The sequence below is a fragment of the Choloepus didactylus genome, chromosome 7 (genome assembly GCF_015220235.1).
Source record: "Choloepus didactylus isolate mChoDid1 chromosome 7, mChoDid1.pri, whole genome shotgun sequence".
NCBI classification, from domain to species: Eukaryota; Metazoa; Chordata; class Mammalia; order Pilosa; family Megalonychidae; genus Choloepus; species Choloepus didactylus.
The window spans coordinates 5,447,690-5,466,355 of NC_051313.1; the positions used below are offsets into that span (position 1 = coordinate 5,447,690).

The following is an 18,666-nucleotide window of genomic DNA, read 5'->3' on the forward strand; positions in this document are numbered from 1 at the left end:
CACACCAAGAATAGCTCTACAATAAAAACATCATTTTGATATAAATTTACTAGTTACAAAATCATGATGGAATTTAATGGAATTTTGAAGTTTAGTCTACTTAAAGAAAAATAAAAGTTTCAGGTCTATTTATTCAAAGGGATGATTATGCAACATGACAAACCCAGTACTCTGTATGCATGGAAACATAAAAAGGTTGGAAGGATGTATGTGCAGCAACATTTTATTAGAGTTTATGGCTGATGATGGATGTATTGGCAATTCTAATTGACTTCTTTTTTTTCCTACATTTTTTACAGTATTTTATACTTTTTAAGATATTATTTTTAAAAAAAGTAAAGCATGTATATTTTAATTAACCACACATGGATCTAATGTCAACCTGTGTCAAAAACATCAAATAATTCCATAAGTAAAAACCACAATTTACAACAATAAAAGTCAGCCATTTTCATGTTGGGCTTTCTTTTTTGTTCTCCCTTTTTTACCATGGTATCTACTCAAGGAGCTCCGGAGAGACAGAGAGAGAGAAAAAAAAAAAAAAAAAAAAAAAAAAATATATATATATATATATATATATATATATAAAACTAAACCTCACAGTCTTGAAGCTCAAAAGAGTTTTACTTAAGCAAAGATAGGTTTTTTAAAAGATGAGAGTATTTGAATGTTAGTATGTGCCAGAATCCGGCAATATATTTGATAAAAACGTTTTATTTCCTTTAATTGAGCATGTTTAGGGGGCTTTCTTTGAATTATGTTGTTTATTAGCTTAGGCTATTAATAGCTGTTTTTAATTTTTACATGTTAATTTTTTATACCTGTCCCCTAGTGTAGTTCTTTAAAAGGGCATCTTAAAAGCCCCAAATAAACTGATTTCTAAACAGGGCTGTTTTCAATTATCAGTTGCAGAGATGTTAAAATTATAGGCTTAAATTATTAGCAGAGTATCTACAGTGTATCCCAAGTAGCTTTTAAATGTTCTGCACGGAAACACTATAAAAAAAGTCAGCTCTACATGCAACCGGATTTCGGATCTGGGGACTATATATTGCTAATGAGAATGTTCAGAGAATATTAACAGATTTTTGCCCTTAAAACCTAATCATCATCACCCACGTTCACATAAAAGAGCCTGCCTGTCTTCTGGTTCTTGTGTTTATTATAGAGCCTGTTAAATGAAAGCAGAAGTTTGGCTCCGACTTTGGTTTACATACCTCTGATGTAGCTGGCATTGAAACCTTTCTTCTGGATGCTGAAGTCGCTTGAAAAGGACACATGCATCTCATTCGCACTCGAGTTAAATGATAGACCTTTGGCCGTTGCACCACAAAATTTAGTCTGGCTCTCTCCATTATCGAGGGACAACGAGTCATAAATGCAGTTGGGAGCTTCCTCGATGTCGAAGTCATTAAACGTTATCTGGATGATGTAGCCGGCGGGGGCACGAAGGGTCCACAGGCAGGCCTGGCTGTTGGGGTAGTCGTTGGGGTAGCACGGAGAAGTGAAGGTTCCGGAGGGGCTGGACAGCACGAGCCTGCAGTTGGCGCACCCCCATGCTGTTGGCCGGACAAAAGAGAGACGGAGAGCGGCTGGTCAGATGCACACAAGAAACCACACGCACCACACGCTGGGACAGTCCGGCAGCAAACATTGAGAAACACAAAAGACAACGAGGACATCTGAAAGGAAAATGGAACCACCCCAAGGAGAAGAGGATGTGCCCAGAGGGCAACAAGAAGTAAAAGAAAAATGCAAAATCGTACAGCAATGATTCCTAAACTTGGGGGTCAATACTCTGGGAATCTGAGGAAAGCTATGGGCACTCTCCTCTGTAAAAGGCACAGGAGCCCTGCGCTTTGCATGCAATTCCCGGGAGTAAGTGAGGTTCAGGAACAAAGGATGGGGTTCACAAAGGCCCACAGACCCAGGAGATGATCCCTTCTCTGGAGACTTGCACAGGCCTGGAAGGAAGAAGTCAGGAACCACAGCGGTGGCACTCAGTATGGAGAAATATATGTTTAAATAAAAAGCTACCCACACAGACCATCCACAGGTTATCTCTGCAGATTGTACTTTTTCTAAAATCCAAGCAGATAGCATCGCCTCACATGTGCGGAATATTTGCAGCTCTGGAGGTACTTTTGCTTATCTCCTCTGTTTACCATACTTAGTAATTATATACTTGGGCATTGATGTTGTTTACCCATTGATTCCGTAAGTATTTTTTGAGTGCCTCTTATGTGCCAGGCTCTATTCTAAACAGTTCGCAAACACCAACAGGCAGGAAAGACAACGTCTCTGCATGAGTCCTGCACTTCAGTCGTGGACCTAAAGATAAACAAATAATCATATACTATAATGACAGATGATGATAGAGGAATGAAGGAAAGTAAAGCAAGGGGAGCAGTAAGAGGGAGGTGAGATGGATGAGGATGCTGGGTGGTCAGGGAAGGCCTCTCGGAGGAGGTGGTGTTGGAGCAGAGACCCAGCCCAAGTGAGGGGCACGTCAGGAGCCCACGCCGGGGACCTGCAAAAACTAATGCCGTCGCAACAGGAGTGCCAGCTTCTCTCATCGTACTGTGAGCCCCTTAGCTCATTGTTATATCCCTCATACCCTGTAGGGTCACCACGAACGTTGTGTAAATGGAGGTGAAACTTTCTAAGATCAAAGAGACCTATTATCTATCATCCAATTTTCGCTGATGAGAACAGTGAGGATCTTCTCAGTTATGATGTATCCAAGGCCTGGCCACACACCAGCGTTTCCTGTCTTCCCTTCTAGTGATACTTTTGCAACTAATTTTCATATTGCTTTTAACCTTTGTATAAATGAAGGCAGTAATTGCGTTCATCTGGCGTTCAAACAATGCAACACTTTAAACCATGTTCATGGACTCCACTCTGAGTGTCGTGCCTGCTTCCCACTTTCACTGCGTTGAGCAGAATGAAGACGCAGTAACTTCTCTTGAACTCTTGGAGGTTATTGCCCAGGATGGCTCGTCCTCTCACCCTTCCTCGGCCCCTGAGTGTCGCACACCGCTCTGCCTCCCGTCCCCGCTCCATCCATCTCTCCAACTCCCCTCCCTGCTCCTCTTCCCTAGGTCCCTGATGTTGTGTCCTGGGCTGAAAAAGGACAAGAAGAAACCGACGATGATCAGCGAGTGTTTGCCCAACGCCTGCTCCTGCCTGTTCTAGGGCGCCAGGCTCCTCTGCTTCCGTCTGCAGGAGGCCCTGCCCTCGGCGCCCTCCCACCCCCGGGCACCCACAGCCCTGGCACGCGGGAGGCCTCAGGATACAGTGCCCAAGTGAGTGGATGATCACGGCGTAGTCTCAGTGAATGGAAACGGCTAAGTTAAAGTATGACACAGGACCACGTATGAAGCTAAGTCAAATAAATCCGAAGATGGAAAAAAGGTGAAGCACCCGTGAGCTCTGCAACAAATGTTCGGATGGGGCTTCGGGGCTCCTTCCCCAGTTCGTTCACTCCTGGCACAGGACTGAGGCGGGTCGGGTTCAGCTTCCTGTTACTGAGCCTGGAGCTCGGCAGGGGAATGGATCTGGCCGGTAAACAGCAGCTTACCCGGGAACAGGTATGGAGATTAAAAAAGGAGAACAAGATGCCTTCCCCGCCGCCTCCAACAGGCCCCAAGCGGGAAGCCATCTCCAAGAGCCTGGAGCCAAGCAGTGGCGTGACCAGCTTTATCCTGGGGGATTATTTTTGCCATGTTTCGCCCCAGGTGCCAAATGGAAGGGATGAGAAAAACAGGTTTGGCTGATGACACTGGACAAGTTCCTCTCTCCGGGCCACCCTGGTGGGGACAGCAGCACCTTCTTCCCTGAGTCGCTGGGAGGGTTAAATGGGTCGATACTGAAAGTCCTGAGAGCAGCTCTGGCACAGACTTGGCACTATTTAGGGTTGGCTATTATTAGATACTATTCTACTGCAAAATCTGAGTGTTGCTATTTGAAGAGCAGAGTCTCTTTTTCTCTTAGGCACTGACTGGGATCAGAGAAGGGAAAGAGAAGACACACGGTGTGGCCTGACAAGCAATAAAAGCCTCTTCCCCGGGGCTCCTCGGCTACAGCAGCCGGGAGGGTCTAGGGAGCACCTACAGGGGGGCCGCCAAGTCGGGGTAACTGCCGGAACTGCATGAGATGTCAAACACAGACAGCGTCCTCACGAACCTGTGCTTCAGTGTCACTTCCCCGTAAGGGGCCTTCCCATTAAATATCTCCTTCGACATCAGGACAACCCTGGCATTTATTACCATCCCATGTTTACATGAGATAATTGAGGTTAATGTTGATTCTGTAACTTGCCCCAAGCTACACATCTAATTGATAACAGCACAAGATTCATATCTGCTCTTTTGAAGGTTAGATCAGTGTCTTTCTAGGAAAAGAAAAGAAGTTGCCACAAAGAAACAAGGGACATAGAGCAAAGTGGTGGACACAATTACCCTTTTAAGAGACTTTTTAAAACAAGCAATTTCTAAAACTTAGTGTCATAGTCCTAAAGTTAATATTTTTTTAAGAAACTAATGTAATATTTGGTTGAGAATACTGAGGAGTCTGGAATGGAATTCTTTGGATTTGCCCAAATGGAGCAATCAATTGCCACGGCGGACTGATTGCCACACCAGGAGCTGGAAAATGAGGCTAAGTAAATAATTTGCTCTCTCTCAGAGGCAGGTTTACTTAAATAGATAGCTACCTCAGTTCACTGAATGAGGCCTTGGTAAACCAGGGTTAAAGTGTCTTCTGGAAGCCTACCCTACTCAAAGCATCTGGCTTAGGATGTTCTCAGTGACACTCACAGGATATTCACACCTATACCTTATAAAAGCAAACTTTTCAGGTAAGCCAACTGGACAATATATCAAATATTACCTTCAGCACTTGCCTACGATTGCGAAAGTTTCGCCGTAATTTACTCAGGCATATTTTTACAAAAGTTATTTCTCTGGTGAAACTGAAATCTGAAAAGGAAAACCTACCAATCATGCCAAAACTCAATATATAAACAGCATTTAGATATAGATTTAATAAACATTATCTAATGTTTTTTTAAATCTCAGAGATTTGGGATCTTGTTCCTGCCTTGCTCCAAGTACTTCTCAGTTAAATGCAAATCCATGTTCTTTAAAATCCTTTTAAAAAAGGAATTTCAGACTCTGAGAGGTAAATAGATACAGAGGTCAATTTTAGCTGCTTTCGGCACAGATCTGTGGATGGACTATTTGTTTTTACCATGTTGCGTTAAATGGTGAGCAACACTGAAGTATTTCTCTTAAATCCTGTTGTTCATTTGAATGTATAGGCAACCCTAATGAATTTATTGGGAAACCTGGCCAGTGAAAATTATTTCCAGAAAATTTAACTAAGCAGTCTGCCCATTTTGAATCTATTTGAAGTCATTGCTTGAATTACCCATGCGAATATAATAAGTTCGACTGAATGAAAGGAATCAGTTGTTGCTTAATAAGGTTTAGAATATTTAGTAGCCTCAGTGGTTCCTGAGGATCAAACCTAAGGGCCAGCAACCCGAGAATTCTAGGATCATTTCTAATGCCAGAGCACAGAGCTGGGCCAGTGGCACATCATTTCTCCAGACCAAGGACGGGGCTGTCAGATGTAAATGTCAGTGAACGAACAATGTAAATCAGATTTCAGGTGTTGGCAGGTATTAAATGACTGATAATACACAGAACTGGAAGAAGTCATCAAAGTATTTAAATTTAAGTGATTTCAGGCCATTAGGCAGAGTTTTCAGGATGGCAAGGCATCTGAAGTCAACCTGGCTGCCACATCTGCATTTCTGTTAATTTGACAGACGTGGCAAACATCCCACCCTCCTACGCTCTGCAGAAAGATCAGGCACCCACCGAGAGAAGGTGGCTCTCAAGCCAGGGCTATGTGGGTCCTTCCCCTCTTCTGCTAGAACTTCCAGCAGCCACACAAAGATATCAGTTCACTCCCAACCCCCTAAAACACTGATTTCCCCAAAGTTCACCAGGAAAGTGTCTAATCTCCCTCTGGGCTGATTCAACCTCAAAATCCCCTTTGGAAGCACATGAATCTGAAGCTACCACCATACCTTAAGCCTGAGTTTAAAAGGGTGCGACTGCACTTGAATCAGTTCGATTAAGTTTGCCCTAGCTAGAAAACTAACAGGACGTTGAACTGAAACCTCCTTGGGGATTTTTCGAGTCTTCAAAAAGATTCCCATGCACCACACCCTCAAACTCACTTCTGTCTTCTGCAATATTGCTAATGTTTGAAATCTGAGCCCTGTCTTCCCATAACAACTTTGGCACGTGCTCATTCCATATTTAACTGCAAATGAAGATGCTTTCTGAGGATCCAAACGAGTGAACTGTTGTAAATCCTTCCAGAGTCAGCTTGTTATGTAGCGATACAACCCTTGCCAGAGAATTAGACACACGAGCAAATGAGCATGTATACACACACACACCCATACAGACTTTCATGGGAAGCTGTTCTCTCTTAAGCCATGGTTGAGTCTTCCCCCAGCTGTCAAAAAAAAATAATTGAAGGGCAATGGATAATTTGAAACAGCCTAAGCTGTGTGGTTTCTCACTTAACTACCTCCTGGTTAACACACGCAAGTCCTGTATCCACTTCTGCATTTCTGTCTTGCAAACCCCCAGCACTGGATGCATCCAGTCATGGACCTTCTGGGTTTCTGACACATAGGGCTTCTGAGCTGGAAAAGAATTCACAAAACTGTGCAGATAACTTACACTAAAGAGGCTTCCATTTTCATCTCTCTCACCATCTGCAACCTTTGAAGACTTTCTGCTTCCTAAGGTCTCTCCACCCAATGCTCCCACTTCCTTCTTGCTCTTCCCGTGTCCTTCTCTGGCAGCCTCCTGGCACCACTGCCCTTATGATTCCTTGTGATTCCAAGTGTGGTCCTCAGACGGCAGCCTCAGTGTCTGCATCACCTGGGAGCTGTGACACACAGAACCACTAAGACGCCCAAACAGAATCTGCATTTTAATAAGATTTCCAGGTGATGCCGAAGCACGTTAGAAAGCAAGAAGCACCCCTTAAATAGCAAAGTGCTTCAGGGGCTCTTAGCCAGCTCCAAGCACACGCCTCCCCTAGAGAGGGTCTGTCCTTCCAAAGCCCCTGCCGCCTAAGGAGTGAGCCCCTGACCTGGAGGAGGGGGCAAACCAGCTCACGGGCTGGTCCATCAGGTTCTGTCTTGGAGAATCTGAAGTTAGAGATGCAGAGCATTTACTCAGAGAATGATGAAGTTACATAAACTCGAGGCAGCCACGGCTTTGGCCACCTGCAAATGAAGGAAGCGGATGGGCAAACAGATAAGACAGAGATAAAGTGCGGAGAACAGAGAATCATGAGGATCCCGAAACACACGGGGAAATGAGAGCGCGCCCGATGACCGAGGAGCAGGGAGACTTGAACTCCAGACGCTCCGTGTCCGGTAAGCACTGGGACCAGTGGGACAGGCTGTTCTTCGTGGCTTGTCCTTGGTTCCATGGCGAGTGGCTCTATTAGAAACACCACCCACCTCTTCACTTGATGCAGCTTAATAGGTTTTCTGGTCCTTGCAGACAAGCATGCCTCAGGCCACTCTTTTGTGGGGCTCTCCTCTCCCTTCTGCTCCTTTCTCTCTACGAAGTTCATCTGCACGCAGACCTGACTGCTCCAAATGCTGATGGAGGCAAGCTCAGCCCAGCACCAACCCTATCTGACACCCCGCAGGTCCATCACTCCAATCACCCCGTCTCAAATAATTTCCTCTTTAGAATTATCAGCAGCATGATCACCCCCAGGGCCACAAAGCTGGTACCCCACTCTTCCTTCTCCCCGCCTTCCCCCATTAACTCTGTTGGTAGTTATTCAGTCTGTCCCCTCATCTCATCTCCATGGCCATTCAGTTTAACGTTCTCCTCTTTCTCTCCCGACAATTTGAAAAGCTCCTTGACTACTCTCCTCATTAAGTCTCGTCACCTCCAGCTCTTCCTCCACGTCCCTACTGGAATGATCCATGTAAACCACAAATGCAGGCATGCAAGAGTGTTTCCTCTAGCTCAGAATCTTTGCTGGGATCCTACCAGACACGCCTTTGTGTGACACACTTGACGCTCCAATACGCCTTGTCCACAGGTCCTAAGTCACCTCCTACCACTCAACAAACACAGATGAGACAGCCACACACCTGGCACCGTGCTGTGTGCTGGGGACACAGACACGAGTTAGACACGATCTGTCACCATCCGGAACTTAGGGGCTACTTCACGTTCAGATGAGCATAGAGACTTGACAGTGCAACATGACGGACACTGACTGAGGGGGCAGGTGGATGCACCAGGCTCAGACTAGACTTCCCAGAGATGGTGCACTTTCTAATAGAAGAGAAAGAATTGGAGACCTAAATGGGTGTAGAAGTGGGCCAGGGAGAGAGGGGAGGCCGAAGAGAAAAAGAAAAGAGGGTTCCGGGCAGAAGGACCAGCAGTGCAGGGGGGGCCCGGGCTGTTCAGGTAGAGGACGAGCTTAGCTTGGCTGAAGCCCAATGGGCAAAGAGGGGAGAGACAAGGAGAAAGGACAGGGTGGGCGGAAACCAGATTTGTCAGGATTTTGCAAGCCAGGCTGAAGAAGATGAAAACCTCTAGTAAGAGCAGACGGAAAATCAAGGGGGTAGTGAAATGATCAGATCTGTGTTTACACAGAGGTATTGTTAAAAGCCTCACCTTTCACACATAAACCATACAACTACCGGTGAACAAAGATCCTTCTAAGAATCGCCGCAGCCTACCTCCAAAGGGCTCAACAGATGACAAGAACTTTCTAAAGACAAGAGAGGGAGCTCCCAGGACAGCCTGATCCTGGCGCGGGTCTGACAACCGCCCAAGGCAGAGGAGGGACTAATTCAAGGGCTTTCAGAAGCAAGGCCTCCAGGTGGATGGGCAAGAGTCAAAATCTGCAAAGGGACCAAACCTCGTGTTCACAAAGATCTGCCTTCCTTCAATCTCACGTGCTCTATTACCCCTAAAGAGAGACCAAGAGGACCATGAGAAACAAACACTCACCGCATGTTCACGGCACCTGGCAGTGGGTTATGGGTTATCGAGGCAGCGTTGCAGGATAAAACTGGTTCATCTTGGCATTAACCAGAAAAATACTGCTAAATGCCACCAACATAAGTCGATAATGTCTTAGCTAATGCAAGCTAATTATAGTTCTAATTTACCCATGAAGACAACGATGTCATTACTGGCTAAACAGCTTCGCAAATGTCTTCAATGCACAATGGGAGCTAATGGGATTTCCAAACAAAAGATCAGGTCTGTACACAGCTCACAGGGAGACCCTCAAATAATATTAGTCCTTGGTGCCGTTGTGACTGTTGTTTAACAGGAGAGCATGTTGGGCATTTTTCAGTTCATTCGTTCGTTCAATTTTCTGGTTGCCTTCCTTGCGTTCATTTTCAGTTTTCTTGTAGATGTCTTTACATAAGGTTACCAGAGGGTGGTCAGAAGGGGAGGAAGGACAAATTTTAAAACAAATTTTAAAAATCAGTGAAGGTCATAACTTGCTATTTATTCCATGTTCTGTGGTGTAGGTGAAAATCCTGAAATTAATGGCTAGAGCAAGCTTTGGGTTTACAAATTTACCCTCCAATAAGTTGGGAGAAAGTAATGGGAAGAAGGTGGCAGTAATAAGTGTTCATCTTAGCTCAAATTTTCCAATTGAGTCTTTAATTTGAGGGCATTAGAAAGGCCCAAGTTTGTACACATAAAGGAAAGCTGTTTAAATAGTCAAGGTTTGGAGCATAGCAAATTATAGACACAACTAGGGCATAATTTTGTCCCTCTAAGAAATATTTTTATGTAAATATCTTAGTATTAAGAAAAAGCTGGTGCACAAATTCCATAATACAGATTTTTTTAAATATTTTCAGTAAAATTTTCCATTTTATATATGAATAGCTTGTTTAAATATGCTATCTGTCTTAAGCAAAGTCATCACTGAGAATTACTTTTCAAAACATTTAAATAACTTGAACTTTAAACATATTTCTCAAGTATAACATATTAAAGGCGTGTGTGTGAGAGAGATAGAGAGATAGAGAGGCAGAGAGAGGGAGAGAGATTCTTAACTTTTTTGGCACTCTGAAATTCACCTTTAGAAATTTTTCTTCTATTTCAACTACTTTCTAGCAAAATCACAAGAACTAGCTGATAAGGTTCTTTGTATTATCTTGCAAAAAAAAAAATCATTGTAGGAAAGACAAAATGTATATGAAGCTGAACTGGAAGCTTTCTCAAGCTCCTTTCCAAGTCTAAGATTACATTGTTCAAGGCGTTTTTTCTTTAAAATGTGAATATGGGCATTACCAATCCATAAAACATGCCATTATGAAACACAAAAATATGTGGGGAGGCAGAGAAATGAAAATAATAACAATAACTCTAGCAAGTACATCAGTGAGTGATTCACTTTGTGCCAGGCGGGAGGAAGGTCTGAACTGGCTTCCTCTGGAGTCATCAATCCAGGTCTGTGTGAGCACTTGGCCCGGTTTCCCGTGGGCGCCTGTGGCTTCTGGGCTTGGCTCCTCGTTCACCAGCCATGCGATCTGGAGCCATTGGCTTCTAAGGTCTTGGCTTCCACATCTGAAAGAAATGTCTCTTCTGCTTCTAGAATCCTGGAACAGTGGAGAGATTCAGGTCTCACACCCAACGGAGCTTCAAGTGCTCCCTTTACGAGGAAGAAGTTCCAGGGGACTCACGACCCAGCCTGCTGGGGTCCGAGCCCCCCAGGGAGCCGACACAGGTTGAATGGTCAGGACTGCTGCTCAGCAAACATCCTGGCTCCCGTGGTACATTCCTACGCTCAAGAAATTTCCATGCCTTGCTAACAGTACTTCCTGTGCTATGTTGAATATTTCTGGCTTAGAAGGAGAGCAAGCTGTGACAGGTTGTGAAGATTTACAGTGTGGTTCCTTCAGGAAAAAACTCACCTCCCTTCTTCTTAATAGAGCTGCTTCAGTGAGCTCTCGATGCCTACCAGCTTACTTTAAAAAAAAAAATAGGTCATTACTTTTATGAAGCTAGTATCGCTCTTGAGAAGCAAGGCTGAATTTTGGTTTGCCACGACATTACCAAAATGTTTATCCACTTTCTGGCTGCACCCCGTTGGGGATGAGAGGCGTGCTCACCTTGTATAGCCCCTGGTGGGTCCTGGGCAGGGAGGAAGCTCACGCACCGTCTCTCTCTGGTTTACATCCCTTTACCTGCACCCAGGGACCAGCAAGAGCAGCCTTGGAAAGTTCACGAAGTTCACCGAACTTTATAATTGTTAAGTTTCCAGGATAGTATAAATATCGACTTGCTTATGTTCTTTCAGCCAGGCATATTTTTAAACTTCAGAAACAAGGCAGAATGACTTGTTGTAGGTGGCTGGGTAAAGTCACACCTGCGGGACGGCCAAACCGCCAGCAGTGGGTGCGCTGGGTGGTCACGGAACAAACGGGCAGCAAGTTTCCAACAGAAGGCACAGAGCTAAGAATAGAAGCTCGTCCGTCCTGGAGACCTTGGGGCTGGGGCCATCCTCGCTGCGGCTGGAGAGCGTAGGAAGCTGAGCTGTGCCCTCCTCCCCTGGCTCCTGAATAGTCACCGAAGTTTTTATAAAACTGCATTTATGCTTGTGATTACCAGTTAGCTTTGGTGGTGGTGTCTGAGGCAGAGGAAGAGATTATTTCTAAATACAGAATCCTTTCAGAACCCTACTTGGCACATTAAGCAGGGAAGTTTTGTAGGGTGTTATCTAAAGGAGTTACTTCAAAACAATAATAGGTATAGTATTACTCTACTTCAGAACAGATTATAGCACATGTTTTAGTCACCCCACTCGCCACCAAAATAATACTAACAGGCATATTCAGCTCCAGTAATCACTGAAATTATATAGAAAAACTGAAAGGGGACATTTCAAACAATGGCAGTTTGGGATTCCAACATAAATACAAAGCTTTAAATCCATATATGTGATTATCCCAGGCAAGGCCAATGGCTGGGAAGACTGTGGGCCATTTTGTGACCAAATCTCAACCAAGAAAGATGAGAAACTGTGTTTTGATTCTTTACTAAATGAAAGCAAATAGGAGATGTTTAGATGCCAGATCTTTCTGCAAGTTATTTGCTAAGATAATTTGAGTTGAACACGCAAAGAAATCAAAATGCTCTTCTTCCGCCTCCAATATAATCGGCTGACTTTCAGTTTTTAAGATGAATGAGACATCCGGCAGTTTTCAAACTCTCAGGAACAGCCCAGCCAATGGTGTAAGTTTCTAAGGGGAAAAATAACTGCTTGTGTCACTACACAAAATGGTGGGGTGAGGGGGAAATTTTAATAAATCTTAATTAGTCTTGTAAAATTGTGTTAACAAATAGTTTACATATATGTGATTTTTCTAATTTTAAAACTATCAAGCAATTTTTTTTAATCTCTGATACATCCCTTTTATGGATATTATCTAGGATGTTTAGCAAGTTTCTTTCCTATAGAACATAAAATAAGCAATGCAGACAAAACTCTTTGGTCACTTTTTGTCTTCTAAGAAACCTAATCAGTAAGAAATCTAAGTATCACACTGGGTTTAAAATTCCAGGCAAAGTCCTTAGCCAAAACATAAAAGAAAATGTTATAAGAAATTGCATCTAAGACTTCATGAATAAAGGAAAGCTGAAGGTGATCTCTGGTCATCATCAGCTCAGACACAGCAAGCTCACTCTTGATGGAAAAATATGAGAACGACAAAACCATAAAAGTCAGCCAACCTTGTCATTCGCCTGTCTGTATTTAAAGCTGTGTTCACGGAAGAGCTGGAAATTAAACACCTATATTTCACATCAGCTATTTTGGACCCAAGTCCGAGTTTCTGTTTGAACTGGCATCTGAGTCGCCCCCGTCTCGCGTCTTCACAGCTGCACCCGGCATGCACAGCCTCCATACGCTCGCCGGGAAATAACACGCTGCCTGGCTGGAACTTTCTGCACAGGAGCTCCGTGAAAGGCACCAGTGTCCTCTTGAGCACATTATTCATCAATTAGATTCGGGCGACTAACAAGGGACAAAGGCAGCACTATTGCCCCCCAGGTCTGCCCATCTGCCGCATGACGTCATTTTGAGGTGCAGCCCCTCAATTCACGTTTTGATCTTGGGATGTGGCGTCTATACATCCTCCGTCTGCGACCTGCTTTTGTCAGAAATATGAAAAAGTAGGGGCTTTATTTAGCCAAGTTCCTAAGTCAGAGCAACTTTTCTAACAAACCCGTTGACAAAAGTAAATTTTACCATTGATGGCATTCCAATGAGAAAAGGACATCAGACTCTAGCCCCTTTGATAGAATTTCAAGTAATATTAATGTTGTGATTCTTTGGTGGCCTTTGGTGGTTTTAAAAAGCAAAAAAATAAAGCACAAAAGGAAAGATAATGCCAAGGAACAGTTAACTTGATGCAGGATTTTAGGGGAAGGCTGGGATGAGACACCCCACAATGAGGAGGTTTGATAAAGCTGTGATAAATCATTGCCAGGCAAGTTCCATCTTGCTAGAAAAAAACTGGAATGGCTGTATGAGCTATTAAATGAGCATCTTTTCCTCTTTGCCCCTCTTGTAACCCATTGTGAGGAACAGAGAAAAGTAAAACAAAAGATACTATGGAACAGCTTGGGTGGGGGTGCTATGCTGTTTGCTTCCTCTTTGATTTTCTGGGTGTCATCCAAGAAAAATGGAAGTAGAGAGGGAAAACAAAACAGCAAGTCAATATCTCTGAGATGACCCACTTATCTGGAGTTCATTCCGAGATACTGTGTAGCGCCAATGCACACAGTTAGAGGTTTCCTTCATCCCACATTGGACAGCTGCAGGTGTGGGGGTGGGGGTGGAGGAGATCTGAAAATCTTGTGTTCCACACCCTCTGAAATTTAAGACTATTTTCCTTGGCAGTCTTCCTCTAATTTTAGTTGCTCACTTTCCTTGTCAGATCTTTGTCTTGATTAAATACCACAAATTCATAAAATGAGTCACATTAGAAAAAGTAAAGACTCAGAAGGGGTGAACTTTATTACATCTATACACACAGGGCGTGTGACCACTGGATGCAAATATGGTACAGATGCACACTTACAAGCTCTAAGAGGTCAGGAAGCTTGGCTTGATTCACATCTAGATCCCCAGTGTTAAATTTTGGGGGAGACAGAATCACCTCTCAAATGCACATAAATGAGAAAAAGGAACACACATCTACACACATGTGCATGTGTATTTCAAAACATATAGCATACCAATATACATACTTATATAAATATATATGCATGATTGTTAATTTTATGTGCCCAGGTGTTTGGTCAAACACTGGCCTAGTTGTTATAGAGGGATTTTGTACGTGGGATTAGGGTCTACAATCAGTTGACCTTAAGTAAAAGATTATCCTGGACAATATGGGTGGGCCTCACCTCATCCAATCAGTTGGAGCTGTTAACAGCAAGAAATGAGGGTTCCAGAAGGCAGAAGAATTTCTGCCTCAAGACTTCAACAATTGACTCTTGCCAGCCTCCCCTTGGGAAATCGGACTCAGGACTTCATCACATTTACCAGAGTTTCCAGCCTGTGGCCTGCCCTACCAGTCCTCACAGACACTTCTAATAAATATTATATATTACACACACACACGTATCCTGTTGGTTCTGTTTCTTTGGAGAACCCTGCCTGATACAATATGTTTCAATATATATTACAAGATAATTTTGTTAATAATCAAGGATTTTACATGGTAGAGGGATTTGCCAAGCTGCTTGATCCTTTCCCTTGCTGGTCATGATAAAAGACAGAAGGAATTCTGCTCTCGGCTGGGATTGCATCTGATTCTATCCTTAGCCTGCCTGCCTCAGTCTAGTCAATCTGTATTTACTCAGCACGTATTAGGGGAGGAAGGCAGGAAGCTGCACAGATGTGCCACAGGAGGTTATTGACTTTCTCCTTTCTTGACCTTGAACCACCCAGATGCCATCATCACTGGCACGTCACAGGACAGTACTGCTGGTAGAAACTTCTTGTTTGCTCATCTTGTGCCTCTCATTTGACAGGTACAGAAGTTCAGGGTCAGAGACACACACATGGCTAATTGGAAACGAGATGAGGGCTGATTCTGTCTCCTAGTGATGGTTGGAGCAAATATTCTCTTAAATTTGTGTGTTTTGTACTGAATTTAAACATAGAAAATAACTTTTGGAGAGCCTAAGAAGTCTGAAGTCCTGTGCTATTATCTTTCTGCAGGTAAATTAAATTCTTACAAACACCTTACAGAGTAGGTGGTATCCCCATTTTATAGGTGAGAAAATGGAGATTTCTGTCTATATGTCTATGTTTTAATGAATTCCTTCTCTTGTGCACTCTAGTCTGTAAGGAGCATGTCTGACTTGGTTTAGCCAAAGCACATGCTAAAGCTAGCTCTAGTGGTGGTTCATATTAATGATGACCACGGATACAGTCTTCAAATTTTCACCAGAATCCAAGGGTTGTAAGGAACCTGAGAGTGTAGACAACCCACCACCATCTCTAGTTCCATAGGAAGCCGCATCATGCAAAGAACACAGGCTCTGTTTCAGGCAGATCTGCCATCAGTGTGTGATTCCACCACTCTGAGCCTCCTTTTTTGTACTACTGAAGATTAGTGAAACCCTGTATCCAGTGACTCGTGCAATGGACGTAAGTGTTCAACCAGTGGTGGCATGGCGGGTCCACGTGTGCCGATGAGCTCTCCCTTCAGGTCTGTGCTAGCTCCTGAAGCTGCTGGGGCATTGAGACAGGCTCCCTCTGAAGACTGCTATCGGCGAAGAGGAGCCCTTCACCCTCCCCAGGGCACCCTGCCAGCAGCTGATCAGAACAGGGGTACATGGCCCAGCCCCACGGCCCCATATGGGGCAATGCTGAAGGGCATCCCAGCTCCAGAGCTAAACAAAGTGCAGGTCCCTCATTTTGGTACCTGCCACCCTTCCTGCCCATCAGGGCTGTTATTTCAACTAGGCAAAGAAAAAGAATTACTTATACTGAAAAAAATCAATAATTCTATTTTCAGCCACTCCCAATCACAGGCCAAAGATGGCTACTTTAAAGATCATGGTGTCTTTGTTAACTGAACTTTCCAAATTAAATAACCAAGTAGAAATTGACTAAATAATGTGCTGTGGAATAAATAAAAACAAACAAAATAAATGAAAACAAATTAAATTCCTATACCCCATTAAGATTTAAAGCAATTTTTTAAGAAGCCAGATCTTTTCTTTTCTCTATGAAGTTCAAATACATCAAAAGAAAACTATGAGTTCAAATATGGCTCTACACATGACCCATGGATTTTTTGAAGAACAACTGGGAAGTTAATTCTTCAATGAAGAGTACTCGGTGTTCACACCGAAGTGGCAGATGCTTTCAAAAGATTCTAGATATGAAGAGAGAAGGCAGTTCTTGTAAATAATGTAGGGAATAAGTAAACGATATTTTCCTGTTATCTTATTTCTGTCAATCTAAACATACACATTGCACCCTCTGGAAAAATGACCTATCCCATGTCTATATCTAAATTTGCCTCTTCAATATGATCTTTTGACATTTGATGCTGAGCTCAATTGCAAGAAGGCTCAGAAGATCACAGTTAGATTCCCATCTTCCCTTTGATGTCTACTCTAGAGGGCTTAACAAACACCATTTTTTAAAACACACTGTACGAGAATATAAACCTATCACTTGTGTTTGTTTTTTCTTAAATTTCTGGTAAGCAGGGTGGTGTGATGATTCTCAAAACCTTAATTCCACCACTCCATTCACATGGAGCTAATGGGTTCAGAAAAATCCAACCACAAAAACATCATCACAGTAGCTCTCTGTAAAGGGGTACCCAAAACCTCATTGATTATGACACTTAAAATGTTCCCTGTGAAGGTCAAACTCAAAACATATTCATGAAAAATAAACCTTTATGTTTAGATTTTAAATCGTTTGGCCAGAAAAAACATGGTAGTTTGGTCCAGAATAGAAAAAAGCTAACATAGGAATCCAGGGGAATATTTAGCTACTTTATTCAAGTGGAAACTCTTGTCAGTATTTGGGAACGATGATGAAGAGATCCCCAGGAACTCAGAAATCATATTGTTTGGGGGAGTGTGCGATTTTAGCTCTTTTCGCATTTACAAAGTGTCACCTTAGAAAAAGAAAATCTTTTCCAGAGGGAGATAACTGATGTTAGAGTGAGTGTAGAGGAACACATTAAGCACGGTAGAAGGGAAGTCTACGAACTCACAGGTGGTGACCATCTAAGCTCAGTGCTGGGTAAGTAAGATAAATGAGGGAGATATTACTACAGTTCCTGAGAAATCAAAAATATCATGAGAGGATACTATGAACCACTCAATGCCAATAAACTAGATAATGTAGAGGAAACGGATAATTTCCTGGAATCACATGAACAACCTAGACTGAATAGGGAAGAAACAGAAGACCTCAACAAACCAATTACAAACAAAGAGATCTAATCAGTTATCAAAAAGCTTCCTACAAATAAAACCCCAGGCCCAGATGGCTTCACAGAGGAATTCTACCAAATTTTCCAAAAAGAACTGACACCAATCCTACTTAAACTGTTCCAAACAATTGAGGAAAATGGAACACTACCTAACTCATTTTATGAAGTCAACATCACACTGATAAAAAACCAGATAAGGATGCTACAAGAAAGGGAAACTACAGGCAAATCTCCCTAATGAATATAGATGCAAAAATTTTAAACACAATACTTGCAAACTGAATTCAAAGACATATCAAAAAAATTATGCACTCTGACCAAGTGGGGTTCATCCCAGGCATGCGAGGGTGGTTCAGCATAAGAAAATCAATCAATGTAATAAAGCACATTAACAAATCAGAAGGGAGAAATCAAATGATCATCTCAATAGATGCTGAAAAAGCATTTGACAAAATCCAGCATCCTTGTATGATAAAAACACTTCAAAAGTTAGGAATTGAAGGAAACTTCCTCAATATGATAAAGGGCATATATGAAAAATCTGCAGGCATTATAGTTCTCAATGGCGAGAAACAAAAGCCTTCCCCCTAAGATCAGGAATGACACAAGGATGCCCACTGTCACCACTATTATTCAACATTGTGCTAGAAGTTCTAGCCAGAGCAATTTGGCAAGAAAAAGAAATAAATGGCATCCAAATTGGAAAGGAAGAAGTAAAACTCTCTTTATTTGCAGATGATATGATCTTGTTCTTGGAAAACCCTGAGAAATCAACGACACAGCTACCTGAGCTAATAAACAAATTCAGCAAAGTGGTGGCATATAATATTGATGCACATAAGTCAGTAATGTTTCCATACAGTAGAAGAGACATAACTAAAGAGACACTCAAGAAAAAGATTCCATTCACAATAGCAACTAAAAAAATTAAGTACCTAGGAATAAACTTAACCAACGATGTAAAAGACCTCTATACAGAAAATTACATAACTCCACTAAAAGAAGTAGAAAGTGACCTAAAGAAACAACGAGATATTCCATGTTCATGGATAGGAAGGCTAAATGTTGTTAAGATGTCAATTCTACCC

The 18,666-nt window shown here is 42.8% G+C and overlaps 1 protein-coding gene across 3 annotated transcripts in view; it reads right to left on the minus strand.

Annotated features, from left to right (window-relative positions):
• Positions 1-18,666, minus strand: part of ADGRG6 (adhesion G protein-coupled receptor G6) — a 155,682-nt gene that overhangs the window by 94,863 nt on the left and 42,153 nt on the right. For all 3 annotated transcript variants that reach the window (XM_037843218.1, XM_037843217.1, XM_037843219.1), the window contains exon 3: positions 1,218-1,559. In XM_037843218.1, coding sequence (XP_037699146.1) covers positions 1,218-1,559 — 342 coding nt within the window. The remainder of the gene's footprint in view (positions 1-1,217; positions 1,560-18,666) is intronic.